Here is a 16294-nt window from a genome sequence, read left to right on the forward strand (position 1 = left end):
TGGTTGACTGTGTGTAGTTGGGTTGTTTTTAAAGGTGACTTCGTTTAAGGTTATTTGTTATCACAGTACATGTACAAGAAGGCTGTGTGTACTATTTTATCTTGTACTGTAAAGCACTTTGTAACTCTTTTTAAAGGTGGTAAAATGTCTTATTATTATTATTATTATTATTATTATTATCATCATCATCATTATTAGGCCTATTATTATTACTGCTGCTGCTGCTACTACTACTACTACTACTACTACTACTACTACTACTACTACTTCTACTACTACTACTAAAATGAAATGATACCAGACTGTCAAACATTTGTTGAGGACACATCTCAAAGGGGGACTTTCCTGCATCATTGTCATAAAGTGGGTAAATAATAATTGTTATGGGAACTCTACCTTTCACCTCTCCTGTACATACTGTCTCTCCACAATAGGCTGCCATAATGTTTGGGGGACAGAAAAACAGTAAAAATGCATGCATCCTGAAAACTGGACCACCCAGAGCCAACACCCTCCTCTGAGGCTCTGTTTTGGGATTCTATAGTATATATATATTCTATATTCTATATTAGACATATCCTATCATCCAGGGACACAACATTTAAGGCATTTCTTATCGAACTGTCCGCTGAAAGAAGCCACATTTGAATTTTGATCTCTGGAACGAACCTGTCCATCACCGAAACAGTGGGCGTGGTTTTGCGTGTTCTAATAACGTCGCTGATTGGCTCTATGACTTGTGGGTCCTGTGGTTGGCGCTGTCACATAAAGCCTCGGACAAACCCCTCCCCCCTCTACCCTCGCTTCCAACCAATCATCTGCTCCGTATACATGCCGTCTTTCGATTGGCTGTTGTGAAGTTACTTCCGTGTTTTAGTTCGCAGACACTGCTGTGCTGTGTGAACCGCTTGGGACTCATACAGTCAAGTAGCAGCTCTTCTGATCAGATCCAAACAACTAAACACTCCTTCACAAACATGGCTCAATGCATTGAAACGTCCTCCAGCTCCGATGTGAACAGGGGACAGCAGAACCGGAGGAAAGTCGCTTTAGTGACGGGCATCACCGGGCAGGTAAGATCTACCATCTCTCTCCTTTTGGATGAATGGACAGGGTCACCACCGAGCACATTAATAACCCAGGTGTATTATAGCCTGATTTATTCTTTATAAGAAGATAAACTAAGTCATTCACTGGGCTTCCCAATATGTATCCATCATCAGCAGCGCCTCGGCGAGTCTTCAGCATCATCATCAACTTGACTGACTGACAGGTCAGAAGCTCAACCTCTCTGCTCGCATCCCCTCCACGGGGGGGCAAAATAGAGATGCTCACGAAAAAGATCGAGTCCCCTTTACCCGTATTTTGTAGAATGATGACAACTAGGCCCTCATCCTGTGACGAGGCAGGTTGCTGCAGCCTGAACCAGGAAGTGCAGTTTGAAGACATGATTTCAGAATGAAGATACACGTGGGTGTGTGTCTTGATAACCTAGCTCTATACACAGTGTCTGTCACTCTGTAGTTATGTTGTAGGTGACATGGTGTTGAAGGTGCAGACGACTGAGGGTTGTTTTTAACCCAGGAGGGGGAAAGGTTGTGTCTGTCACCCCGAGGATGTTCAGTCAAACCCTGGCGTACAGTGCACAGGGCAGGGCATGGAGCATGGGGTGGCTGTAGCTCAGTTGGTAGAGCGAGTCGTTCAGTGATCGAAGGGTCAGCGGTTCGAATCCCAGCTCCGACTGTCCACATGTTGAAGTGTCCTTGAGCAAGACACCTAACCCCAAATTGCTCCCAATGAGCAGGTTAGCACCTTGCATGGCAGCTACCGCCATTGGTGTGTGAATGTGTGTGTGAATGGGTGAATGAGAGGCCATTGTAAAGCGCTTTGAGTGCCGCTAAGGTGGAAAAGCGCTATATAAGTGCAGTCCATTTACCATTTACAGTGCACAGGGCAGGACATAGAGTGGCTCAAAGGGCACCACCTCAGGGTCACTATCTCTTCCAAAGCTGGCATGAAACTCACACCGACTTTTTCGCTGAAATATTAGTGATCAGTCCCTAGGAACCTATTGTAGTGCAACGCGTGGTGACAAATTGTCATGCCAGCGCCGGGGTTGGTCAAAACCCCTGACATCTAAGATGCCACCCTGTGTGAGTGGAAGACTGAGGATAAGGTCGTAGTAATTTGTAGTGTGAGAAAGGGCTAAAGACGTATGATATTGTGTGTGTGTGTGTGTGTGTGTGTGTTTGGAGGGGAGGAGAGGGGAGGGTCAAACCACCTTCACATTCCATTTCCATTCAGGTGGTGCCGAAATTCTTGCTTGGCACGCCAATGCAACAGAATAGTGGGTGTGAGCGTGACGTCTGCTGGACATAACGACATTGGGTGGCGGTGGCCAGACCTTCAAACTGGATTCTGAATTGAATTCACCTCACAATACATCCCATTTAAGCATGAGTAATAGCTTTGGCTTCCCAATCAAGAACCAGTTGAATCTCTTGTAGAGGACGGGTATCTCTGTGCCTTGAATGTCCTGCTTGTCTAGTATCTTGTCTAGTGATGTAACAAAGGTACTAGGAGTATAATAAGTTGTTTAACTAGTCCAACAGGTGTGTTCAGACAATGCTACTCAGGCACTGGGACTGAAAGAAGAACACAAATAGTGCACTTCAGATTTCACACTACCTATCACGTTACCAACCTCTCGCACTCTTGCTTTGTTTGATTTTGGCCTTCCGGTTGTAAGTCAGCTTAACTCGAGCAGGAAAAATCCTAGATCTAGCTCTAGGCTATTGATTTGAAACTAGACTTCTGTTTGTAACATGAATGACGAACAATCAGGTTGAGTAGAGCCAGAGCCAGGGCAAGATAGGCCTAGATTTGAAAATTGTGAAACTCTACCCGAATCTGGTGTCGTACGGTACTGATGTTCCGTTCCACCTGTAATATCCTGTCCAATCCTTCCCCCACATGTACTACTACTGTACCTTTAAATATACACTCTGTAGGACCAGTCTGGATTCACTCCAGAGCAGCAGGACTTTGATCACACCGTCTCTAATACCGGCCTGTATTACAAAGTAGAAATAGTCTGAATAATATCAATTGAATTGAAATAGTAAAACAGTAAGAATAGCTCAACCATCCATCTATCTAAATCTACAGAATGTGACTTCTGCGCGCCACGCCTGCTGTTTAATGTACGCAAGGGAACATTGTGTATACCAGGGTAAATTCAGTCTGCTTCACAGTCTCTGGGTTTGGGTACGCCCACAATCCCAAATAAGGCCACAGAAGAATGCCCTGTGTTGTTGAATGAATGTCAGTGCACACTTTGAACCAGGTGTGGTTCCTGTATCCTGTATTTGAACCAGGTGTGGTTCCTGTATCCTGTATTTGAACCAGGTGTGGATCCTGTATCCTGTATTTGAACCAGGGGTGGTTCCTGTATCCTGTATTTGAACCAGGTGTGGTTCCTGTATCCTGCATCCTGTATTTGAACCAGGTGTGGTTCCTGTATCCTGTATCCTGTATTTGAACCAGGTGTGGTTCCTGTATCCTGTATCCTGTATTTGAACCAGGTGTGGTTCCTGTAACCAGGTGTGGTTCAAATACAGGATATGGGAGTACTGTGGAAACAGGAAAGGATGTAGGCCTACTGTAGTATCTGGCTCATCAGTAGGGTATAATATATATAATCTATGGACAGCCCCCTGGCTTCACCACGGCCGTCAGTCACCCATCAACTCTCACACGCTAAGGAAATGAATCCATTGTAATTGATGACAGCAGCTCCACTGCAGCCGTTATGTCGCGTTCGATGCCAGACGTCGATGTTAGGGAAGCACAGAGGCTCATTTCTTGAGTTTTCCCCCCCACATGTATCTTTATTGGGTTATATTGATTGATTGATTGATTTGTATTTATTTTTAAGACAGGGACAAGGTACAGTAGACATTTACCCTATATGATAGGGAGAGATGCACTGTACAAGGTTATAGCTAAACAGCTCATTTCCACCCGCAGTCCCTGGGCAAATAAATATACAGTCTTAAAACAGTGGGGTAAATAGTACACAGTAAGAAAGTTACAAACATAGAAGGAATACAAAAAAGTTATGTAGCAAAGATATATTGTAATGTTCTGGGGTTGTTGTGTATCGCTCTAGTTATATGGTCTTAGGGGAACCACTGTTTAACTGGGGGTGCTGTTTCCCCCCGGGAACAATAAGAGTGAGGGACCAGATGTGAGACGGGTGGGATACGAGTTGTGGATGCAGAGAAATGTCCTGTGTGTTTAGGCGTGGGCATCAGCCATATAGTTGGGTCATAAAGAGAGAAAATAAATCACCATTCACCAGTGAAACTCTCCCCATCATTTCATAAGACGGATCGTTACAATATATACCAATATATACCATATACCAATATATACCATATACCAATATATACCATATACCAATATATACCATATACCACAATATATACCATATACCAATATATACCAATATATACCATATACCAATATATACCATATACCAATATATACCATATACCACAATATATACCAATATATACCATATACCAATATATACCATATACCAATATATACCATATACCAATATATACCATATACCAAACTTCTGAAAGCATGACATGTCACCTGTTTTTAAATTTTTTTCGACACTCAAAACATGGCATACTAGCCAACCCCCCCACCCCCCCCAGCAAAACAAACAAAAAACAAACAATAAGGACAATACATTAATACAATATTGACGAGAGAGGCTTCTATTGAAAATAAAGCTCGTACCGGAGAGAATAATTTTATTACATTTACCATAAAAGTGATACGATTTTAAAACAAAAATAAAACAACAACGAAGAGATATGTGTTGCACATTGAGTTATCATCTGTTCATTTACACACCATTGGTCCATTGTTTACTTTGCAAGAAGAGTAACAAGACTAGTCCCCAAAAGAAGAAATAGTTAATAAAAGAGAGAAAAGGGTCCCAAGTTTTATTAAACTCATCAGAGCAACCCCGTAGACTATACTTAATCTTCTCTAAACATAAGAAGGACATAAGGTCTTTCAACCACCAATAGGCTCTGTGCACCAGCTCCACTACTTCCTGAAAGTCACATGGCATCTTTATTTCCTGTCCTATATGATTGGATTAAGTGATTAATTAGGTATGCGCTGGGTCTGCCGTTCACCTGATTAATCACTTAATCCAATCATATAGGACAGGAAATAAAGATGCCATGTGACTTTCAGGAAGTAGTGGAGCTGGTGCACAGAGCCTATTAGAAGATGGGGGCTTTTGGTCCTTCCAATGCAATAAAATACGTCTGCGGGCTACAAGCGAAGCAAGAGCAATGACATAGCACTCCTTGGTAGTGAAACTAGAACATTCCTCAGGGACTCTGAAAATGGAGGTCGCAGGACTAGGAAGCACATGTTTACTGAGGGCTTTAGAGAGTGTGTCATAAACAGAGGACCAGAATGAGAGCAGGAGAAAAACAGAATGAGAGCAGGAGAAAAACATGCGAGTGTGATTGGCCGGAAAAAGATGGCACCTATCACACACAGGGCTGGGTATCGAGTCGAATTTCAAGAATTGATTCGATTCCGATTCACAAGGTTCAGAATCGATTATCACGATTCAATTCGATTCGATTCAGTTCAATATCGATTCGGTTAGTGTTACTAAAACCTGTTTTTTTGAGCTGTAACCTTAATTACATGACTGCCAAGTTATGCAACACATCAATACTAGCGCTAGATATCGATACTTATTTCCAAAAATGAATGAATGAATGAATGAATCATTGAATGAATTAATGAACTATTCATTCCTTCATTTATTCATTCATTCATTAAATAAAAGATCGATTTTGCGATTCAGAATCAATGAATCGATTTTTTGAACCCAGCCCTAATCACACACCTCACTAGTCATTTCTTGATTTTTGACGGTAGAATGTGGACCGCTGACGGCCGCAGGGGAGCGAAGCTGTGACAGCGAGGCTCCAGGGACCGTTAAAAATTCACTACCAGAGGATCTCAGGGACCTACTTGGTGCTGTAAAAGCATGCCTGATATGTACTCAGCTGCATGACTATGGAGAGTTTTATAAACAAATAAAATCATCTTAAAATCTATTCTAAAACTGACCAGTAACCAGTGTAACGACTGGTGTGATGGTTGTCCTCCTCCTGGTCTTTGTGAGGACACATGCTGCAGCATTTTGTATAATTTGAAGTTGACTAATTCAGAAGCTTTCTTTGGTACAGTCATCCAACCTGCTACTGATAAAAGCTGCATTAGTCATTCAGTGTCGGCCTGGGAGAGAAAAGGTTTCACCTTCGCAATGTTTCACAGGTGATAAAAAGATGTCGTCACATTCTTAATAATTCTGCATGTTGATTCGCTCATAATAATTGATCATAGTATTTTATTGATCACTGACGAGATGAATTTAGAGACATACAGTACTAGTAACCATCTGTTTTACAGGGGGCTACAATTAGCCTAGGCTAGCCTTGTTCGCCATGTAAATGCCATCGCCAGGCCCCACAGAAACCCTGGACCTGCTCTGTAAAATAAGGCTTTAGAGAGAGATGCCATCTAGGGGAACAGACGAATTTCAGGGGAACGTTTTTTCGGAGGAGGGAGAAGTTGTCAGCTGACCTCTTTCTACTGTAGCATGGCCTCTGGAGATCCATGCCAGGTCTTGGAAAGTCATTTCCAACCTCTCGCATTCCTCTGTCCAGCACTCTCCCAGGGTCCCCTGCTTCTCCCCTCCTCTGACAGAAAACAAAGAATAACAGTGTTATTTCATTTTTATACTGCCCGTCCTGGTGATATATCTCCCCCCCTGAAGGAGCTGTGGAACTGAGGCCTCTTGTGCTGAATGCTGAATCCCCATTCAGGAGGCAGGCATCTGGTTCTACCATCTCAGACACGGGGGTGGCTCGCTCACACTCGCTGGGCCACAAGGTCGCAGTGATACCATAAATTGCCAGGCTAACTACCGTCCATAAATCGCAGAGCGGTGTGCTACTAGATGCGTCAGGTTCTGACCGCTGTGATTGGTCGAGCTGTAGGGGTTAGGGAGTGATCGGGGGTCCTGAGTTAGTTAGGGGGAGACCACCTCTGTGCCAAGGACGGGGTTCCGGGTTGTACCACCGGTTAATTATCATGGGGGTTAATGTGAAGGGGGCACATTTACTCCTTCTCTGGTCGACAGTAAAACGCCCCTTTACTTTGGTCTTGGCCGGCCGCTCCCTCTGTAACTTTGTTTTGATAAATGAACCGCGTGCTTTTTGACGTGCAACCTACAACCCCCTTTTGGCCGTTTGTTGGCGTTTGTAGCGGGTTTGAAACGGTGCTCCTCCCTCAGACGGCTGCAGTAGCCTCACCAGAGAAGGACTGTGGAGGGACTGTCTGAAGCGCCAGGAACAACAACCATGAAGCTAAGAATCTGTCCACATGTTAGACGATTCCTCTGCTGTCACTCAGAACCGCTCCTGATGGCTTATCCAAGGCTGATTCCACCCCAGAATCAGATCCGGACACCCCGCACAATTAAATCAGACAAGTGGGAGTAAAGCTAGCCTAGTATTTTGGACTAGATCCAGAGGAGCTAGTTTATAGACCGAGCAAGAGACAGAGAGAAAGAGAGAGGGATGAGAGAGAAGAGAACAGAGTGATTGGATGACAGTGAATGATGAAGGTATAGTTAGAAGGTAAGGTATTGAGAGAGACCATAAAAGAGAGTGTTTTTACAGTAGCTGGGGCTGTCTCTCTGAGTGTGTGTTAAGGGGCTGCTCTGTCATTCCCCACTGTGACCAGTCATAAAGTGATGCATTTCCTGTGTGCAGGGGAAGTCCCTCCAGAGCCGCTGATTGCAGAAGCACATTGATGGGAGGGAGTTCTGCACGCGCTCACTCGTGTGTTAGAAGTGACACGGCTCGGTTGGGTTTAAGCAGGGGGATAGTATGGACCAGGCACTTAATGTTGTGTGTGTGTGTGTGTGCACATGCAGAATATATATATATATATATATATGTTTTTATTGGGTCAGTGTGTGTGTGCGTGCGTGCACATGCAGAATATTTATTTTTATTTTTATTGGGCCTGTGTGTGTGCGCGCGCGCGTCTGTGCGCATGTGCATGCGCACACGTGTGTGTGTGCGTGTGTGTGTGTGTGTGTGTGTGTCTCTGTCTCTCTCTCGTGTAGTGTGCGACTGCCTGGTTTTGTGGCTGACGGTATTCTGCGGTCTGTGATTGTGGCTTCATTAAGATCTATCAGGACTAATTTCATTTTGGCGGTCTAAAGAAAGCACATTAAAGTGATTCATTTGTACACGCTGACAACATAAACATGTTCTCTCTCTGTGCAAGCACACATGCTGATACACAGACACTTCACAGTCAGGTCTCTAGACTAGACATTAGTCTAAATTGTCAACACCTCCCTTTCAATGTCACAAAACAGCTCAGTGACTTCAATAACATGCATTGAGCTTATACCCTCCTTTTGCATAGTCTCTCGCCCCCTCCCTCTCCAATATGAATACACAGCTGTATAAGGGTTCCAATCCCAGCCCTCTGTCCCTTTCACACAATAGGCCTGAGTCAGCTTGGAGGATGCACAGGACACTTGACATCTACTGTCATACACTTTATTTTGTTATACTCTTAAATGTTTAGATTTTTGATTTTGTATCTACTGTAAACATGCATCTAAATGTGTGCTTAGTATTGATTGTGCGTGGTTATTGTGTACTGCTGCTGTAACAGTTTCCCCTGTAAAGTACTATAAAGTACTACTGTACAGTACTATTAAGTACTACCGACCGAAGATCAATAAAGTACTACCGACCTGTTCCTACCTTTCATGGCCTGGCGTTCCACTGCTGTAGTTTTATGTTCCATCAGCAGGGGGCGCCAGACCAGCTGTTTAGAGCGCGTTCCATATGCTCTGTTACACACATTTCTCTCTCTCTCTTTCTCTCTGCCTCTCTCTGTCTCTCCCCCTCTCTCTTTATCTCTATCTCTGTCGGTCTCTTTCTCTCCCTCCCTCTGTCTCTCTGCTGAGGCACGACTATGTTTTTGTTGTGATAATAAACAGAATCAGCCACTGCTGCTGGCTAACGCGTAGCATCATCGCCCAGCAGACTCATGGTTTAGGTCAGACTCTGTCTCTGTCAGACTCTGTCAGACTGAGACTGTTACCAACAGGACATGACGACACACTCTCCGTTCACGTGACGCGGAGAAGCCTGTAGAATGACACGACTCTGCCTGCGTGACACATGATAATATTCTCCTACAACGACCTCGCACACGCACGCACACACACTTGCTAATGTCACGTTTCACTGAGCAAACAATGCTTTCATTAAGTGAAACCACATACTGGTAATGATGATGAGTGTGATGATTGCACTTGCAGGCGTAGCTGATGAGCTAACATGGCCGACATGCCTCATTCTCACATGGAGTGATTTAGCAACCCACGGCAACCTCTCCTCTCCTCTCCTCTCCTCTCCTCTCCTCTCCTCTCCTCTCCTCTCCTCTCCTCTCCTCTCCTCTCCTCTCCTCTCCTCTCCTCTCCTCTCCTCTCCTCTCCTCTCCTCTCCTCTCCTCTCCCTGTGTTGTGGGGAACATAATAGTCTGTTTCCTCTGCGTATACTGTTGGACAGTAGAGTCAATATCGCACCTCATCACTTCTGCAGCTCTGGACTGGGACAGTGGGATCCGTCGTGCCAAACATCCATGGAAAACCTATTTGGCAGCTCTGTTCCCCCTGGCTTAGAGGAACAGATCTGTTTGTTACTGACTTACGGTCACTATCACTAAGACTCTACACAGTGGTTCACCCAGCAGACACCGCTACACACACACACACACACACACACACACACACACACACACACACACACACCAAGCCCTTTAGGCAGCTTGAGTAGTTAAGGTCAGTCTCACCTGTACCTGTCATGCACCTGGCTAGTGTGACACTCTCACTCCCCCTTCAGGACATCGTGGCACATTGTACCTTTATAACAGTACTATTACCGGTCACTGTTATAACGGTACTATTACCGGTCACTGTTATAACGGTACTATTACTGGTCACTGTTATAACGGTGCTATTACCGGTCACTGTTATAACGGTACTATTACCGGTCACTGTTATAACGGTACTATTACCGGTCACTGTTATAACGGTACTATTACCGGTCACTGTTATAACGGTACTATTACCGGTCACTGTTATAACGGTACTATTACCGGTCACTGTTATAACGGTAATATTACCGGTCACTGTTATAACGGTACTATTACCGGTCACTGTTATAACGGTACTATTACCGGTCACTGTTCTGATTTAGGCTCAAAGCCTCCCCTGACCTTCTAATCCTGCCCTGATGTTATTGAGTCTGACATACAGGAGTAGACTTTCATATCTTCTAGCTTACGGTTGCTAGGCCTAAATTCTGCGAATTTCCTCCAGGAACCTCATGGGAATATGTCTAAACGGTAGTTCTCCGGTCTATAATACTGATGGATCTGTTTTGTCTTTAGCTTTAGCCATAGAAGCACAAAGTCCCTCCTCCCTGATGCCGCCTGAGATGTCGTGCGTACATGAATACCATGTCCCATCTCCGTTCCGACGGCGTCTCCGCTAGCGTTCTTTAGCCTCGCGAGGCCGGCGTGATCTCGCGAGCTCACATCCTGTCTCCACAGATCTGGATGGTCCCCAGAGGCCCCGCCGTTCTCAGCCAGACTGCTCCTAACTTTCTCTGATCTAGATTGTTGGAAAGTAGAAAATATTTAGGTGCGGGGGATGGGGCTTTTGTAATTGGTCAGAATTCCCCTACATTTTTGAGTGAATGTTCCCATGGACATTTTTATGGATATTTCACAAACATTTCCCACCCTGCGCAACCCGAGTCTAGCTGGGCCCCAAACAAGGCTCGGTGGGGGGTGTTTCTGGGCCGTTGGACTAACAGAATACAGGGCCCAGCATAGAGGGCGTGTCAGCGCCCCATAACAGGAAACGGCGAGGTGAGGCCCGGGTTTATGGGCTAATACGGCCTCAAAGGAGCCTCTTGTTTTCAAACAGAAAATCATCTCTTCTGGGTTTTTTCCATGTTGGTTTGGCGTGGAGCGCTTTGACCCTGGCACCGGGTCAGGAAAACATGACACGGCCGCAGCTTTGAACGGCGTGGGGACGACAGGGGTGTGTGTGTGTGTGTGTGTGTGGTGGGGGGGGTTGTGGTGGCAGCGCCAGGCTCCCGACACCCCCCCCCCCCCCGACCTCACTGGGCCACAGCCGACGGCCCGAAGTGGACCGTAACTGGTCTGGGTCTGACCAACTTTGGACCGGCTTAAACTCTGTCTGAGGACGTCTGTCAGGAGACATGAACTGAGCTCTCTGACTGGACCGATAGACGCGCTCAGTCATCAGGCCTGTGCTCGGTGTGTGTGCCCAAACCTAGAGTACCCAGCTGATCCTCCCCCCCCTCCTCTCCCTCCGATGGGCCTTAGAAACACGCCGTCCAGCACTGGGCAGGCCAGGCCTGTCATCACAGCCTCAGCATGTGGTCAGAACCAGTCTCCCGGCCTCTGGACCCAGTTGCCCCATGGTCCAGGCTCTCAAATATGGCTGCCCCTGCTTCTCCAGAACCATCTCCTCCACCCCCCCCCCGCCACACACACACACACACACACCAGACCTGGAGAGGAAGTGTCTGCTGGAGCTGGGGCACTGTGTGTGTGTGTGTGTGTGTGTGTGTGTGTGTGTGTGTGTGTGTGTGTGTGTGTGTACAGCGGTGTGTTAGCGGGGGCTTTGAATGCCATGACTGGTTCGGAATGTTCCAGAGGTTCCAGATCGTGCGGTCGGAAAGTCTGAGGGGAGGGGGAGAAGTTACATGGGTGAGGGCGAACAAGCCCTTACTAACAAGAGTTAGTCACACACACACACACACACACACACACACACACACACACACACACACACACACACACACACACACACACAATCCCCATTATCCATGTACACACCATATCATCAGCCTGCGTTTCAAGCCATTTTCTAAGTTGTCAGTCAGGGTGGGGTTCAGGAGTCAGGGTGGGGTTCAGTCAGGGTGGGGTTCAGTCAGGGGAGGGTTCAGGAGTCAGGGGAGGGTTCAGGAGTCAGGGTGGGGTTCAGTCAGGGTGGGGTTCAGGAGTCAGGGTGGGGTTCAGGAGTCAGGGTGGGGTTCAGTCAGGGTGGGGTTCAGGAGTCAGGGTGGGGTTCAGGAGTCAGGGTGGGGTTCAGGAGTCAGGGGAGGGTTCAGTCAGGGTGGGGTTCAGGAGTCAGGGTGGGGTTCAGGAGTCAGGGTGGGGTTCAGGAGTCAGGGTGGGGTTCAGTCAGGGTGGGGTTCAGTCAGGGTGGGGTTCAGGAGTCAGGGTGGGGTTCAGGAGTCAGGGGAGGGTTCAGGAGTCAGGGTGGGGTTCAGTCAGGGTGGGGTTCAGGAGTCAGGGTGGGGTTCAGGAGTCAGGGTGGGGTTCAGGAGTCAGGGGAGGGTTCAGGAGTCAGGGTGGGGTTCAGTCAGGGTGGGGTTCAGGAGTCAGGGTGGGGTTCAGGAGTCAGGGGAGGGTTCAGGAGTCAGGGGAGGGTTCAGGAGTCAGGGTGGGGTTCAGGAGTCAGGGTGGGGTTCAGGAGACAGGGTGGGGTTCAGGAAGGTGTGTTTTGTTGTAGGAGTGTGATGTGGTCAGCAGATGATAATCAGTGTTAATCTAGCCAGGCATGTACTAGTGTAGTGTTGTTCTGGACACGCCCCAGTGTGTGTGTGTGTGTGTGCTTAATCCCCGTTACTGTAAGTGGCCTGTGGTTCCTCTGATAAACCACAGTTGTGACCTGTCTGACCTTAGTCACTATTCCTTCGTATTGTAAAGTTCACTACTCCAGATTCCGTTCGTCATTGTTGACTCCAGGATTATGCTAGATAAACTCTTTAGTTTACAATTTACAAAAATTTCATTTTTATAAATGACACAATAAGTAACGTTGTTGTTTGCGTTGCTCTTTCAGGACGGCTCCTACCTGGCGGAGTTCCTGGTGGAGAAAGGATATGAGGTGAGAGAGACGCCCAGACACACACACACACACACACACACACACACACACGTACACACACACACACACACACACACACACACACACACACACACACGTACACAAACACACACACACATGTACACACACACACGTACACACACACACACGCGCGCACACACACACGTACACACACACACACACACACACACACACACACACACACACGTACACACACATACACACACACACACGTACACACACACACACGCACACACACACACACACACACACACGTACACACACACATACACACACACACACACACGTACACACACACACACACACACATGTACACACACACACGTACACACACACACACGCGCGCACACACACACGTACACAAACACACACACACACACACACACACACACACACACACACACACACACACACACACACACACACACACACACACACAGACATTCTCCAGATAAGCTCCATCCAAAGTCACAGTATGCTGTAGTTGAGTGATTTCTGACCATGCGAACCTCTCTCAGGATGCAGATTCACACCTCACTCTCGTACGACCCCGGTGTTCACCCCGTGACCTTTCACCTTAGGGGCAGGCCTTTAATGGGGAAGTAGATGTCATTATATGGCTATGGAGGTGAGCTCACTCACTTGCTCCTGCTGCACTCTGTGCTCCCGCCCCCAGTGAGTACAGAAAGTCAACATGGCCTCTCGATCGGGGATGGTAGAAGGTGTTACTGAGGTGTGTGTGAGTACAGTAGGTTAGGCTTCTGGGATGACCTCACCTCGCAGTCTTTTAACAACATACGCACACATGCACCAACACGCATGCCCAAACACTCACACGGCTTGCTTGCTGTGTTTTCCTGACAGTAGCTGAATGATTTCATTTCCCCTGGATGGCTAGAACCCCCCCCCCCCCCGCCCGCCCCCCACCCCCCATTCCACCCCCCCCCCCCCCTCTACAAATGATGCCAGCAACACTGCTCATGTTGCCGCCACACAGGACAGGAAGTGTCACCAGGCACAGGAAGCAGCCCCGCTCCAGGCTTCTAGCACCGGGGGGGGGGACTCTTTCGAGGGGGCCATGAAAGAGGGGCGGACAGGCAGGCAGGAAGTCCAGAGTGAATAAAGGAAGTGAGGTCAGGGCACAGCGTTCGCCCAGTAATGGACTCACCAGAACCAGGAAGTGTTATCTTCTCTCAGCAGAGCTTCCTAACCCCCCCCCCTTATCACACACACACCCCCCTTACACACACACACCCCCCTTACACACACCCCCCCCTTACACACACACCCCCCCCTTATCACACACACCGTCAGATCGCTGATGAAGAGGAATGCTGCGCGGATCGACTCCCCCCCTCCTCCTCCTCACACACACACACACTCACACACACACACACTCACACACACACACACACACACACACACACACACACACACACACACACAGGTTTTGGTTTTGGTGTATGTCCGTCTGTGGGTTGCGGTCTCTGTGACGCTCGTCTCCCCCGCAGGTCCACGGCGTCCTGCGCAGGTCCAGTTCCTTCAACACGGGTCGCATCGAGCACCTGTACGGGAACCCTCAGACGCACACCGAAGGCAGTAAGTACCAGAACCTCCGGTCTGAGCGCCGGTCACTCAACGCCGCCAAACGCCGGCTTGGCCGTACATGTGGAGACATGCAGTAACCCGTCTCTAACGCATCTGCCTCACCTCCAGGCGCAGGGCGATCCGCGGGCTGTAAGTGTGACCCTTAAAACTGTACTCCGTCTAGCGCCATCCCGAGGGGTCCGAAATCCAGGAGCCCTCGAGTCGACGCGCGCTCTCCGTCTGAGACGCGATAGCCGCCGGGGGGACGCTCTAGTCCCGTGTGTTTGTGTGTGGGGTTCTTTTTTGGGGGATGTTGATTTGGGTGTTCCTCCGTTACGTCGGAATCCAGTTGTTGCCGTAGCGCCGCGTGCGGCCTAGTTGTGGCTGAGGTGAAGGGCTGTTTTCCTGTCTGGTGAGGGAACGCTGTGAAGCGTTGTGTGCTCTGCTACAGTTTCCTTTCCTTAGAGGTGTGTGTGTGCGTGTGTGTGTGTTCTTGCGCGTGGTTCCTGTCAGACATGAAGCTGCACTACGGAGACCTGACGGACAGCACCTGCCTGGTGAAGATCATCAACGAGGTCAAGCCCTCCGAGGTCTACAACCTGGGGGCCCAGAGCCACGTCAAGGTAGGAAATATGACCGCCGCCGTGGCCCTCGACCTCGCCTCCGCGGCCCTCGACCTCGCCTCTGTGGGCACCGCAGTCTGTCCGCACCCTGACCGGGAACATGGGAACAAGCGTGGTAGATTTGGACAGGATATTGGGGCTGAGGGGACAGGAAGTAGCGGTTCTTGGATGCGTCCTGGCCGGACACAACGTCCCTTTTGTTGGAAATCTTCGCAGGATCCCAGGAGATCCATGAAAAACGCCTCCAGCTCCGGCCTCTGCTGACTGGGATCTGCCAGCCACACATGCGTGTGTGTAGATGTGTGTACAGTACTGTATGTGTGTGTGTGTGTGTGTGTGTGTGTGTGTGTCTATGCACACGTGTGTGTGCGGATACAGTATGTGTGTGTGTGTTGATGTGTGTACAGTACTGTGTCTATGCACACGGGTGTGTGTGTGGATACAGTATGTGTGTGTGTGTGTTGATGTGTGTACAGTATGTGTGCGTATGTGTGTCTATGTGCGCGCGTACAGTATGTGTGTGTGTGTGCGTATGTGTAGATGTGTGTACAGTATGTGTGTGTGTGTGTGTGTGTGTGTGTGTGTGTGTGTGTGTGTGTGTGTGTGTGTGTGTGTGAATTATAGCAAATAAGCGGAAACCCTTATGAGATTGAAAGAGAAAATGCCTCACTGTTCTCAGTAAATCACCATCAGTTCCAATATTATGTTAATATGATGTTAATATCCATAGTTGTGATGTTAATATGATGTTAATATCATAGTTGTGATGTTAATATCCATAGTGTGATGTTAATATCATAGTTGTGATGTTAATATCATAGCTGTGATGTTAATATGATGTTAATATCATAGTTGTGATGTTAATATCATAGTTGTGATGTTAATATCATAGCTGTGATGTTAATATGATGTTAATATGATG

The 16294-nt window shown here is 47.7% G+C and overlaps 1 protein-coding gene across 1 annotated transcript in view; it reads left to right on the forward strand.

The window, feature by feature from the left end:
- Positions 1 to 887: 887 nt before the first annotated feature.
- Positions 888 to 16294, forward strand: part of LOC311313679 (GDP-mannose 4,6 dehydratase-like) — an 18034-nt gene continuing 2627 nt past the window's right edge. Inside the window, exons 1-4 of the mRNA XM_084443853.1 lie at positions 888 to 1073; positions 13097 to 13141; positions 14674 to 14761; positions 15263 to 15447. Coding sequence (XP_084299979.1) covers positions 978 to 1073; positions 13097 to 13141; positions 14674 to 14761; positions 15263 to 15447 — 414 coding nt within the window. The 5' untranslated portion in view covers positions 888 to 977. The remainder of the gene's footprint in view (positions 1074 to 13096; positions 13142 to 14673; positions 14762 to 15262; positions 15448 to 16294) is intronic.

The sequence above is a fragment of the Borostomias antarcticus genome (genome assembly GCF_949987555.1).
Source record: "Borostomias antarcticus genome assembly, chromosome: 10".
In the NCBI taxonomy this organism is placed as follows: domain Eukaryota; kingdom Metazoa; phylum Chordata; class Actinopteri; order Stomiiformes; family Stomiidae; genus Borostomias; species Borostomias antarcticus.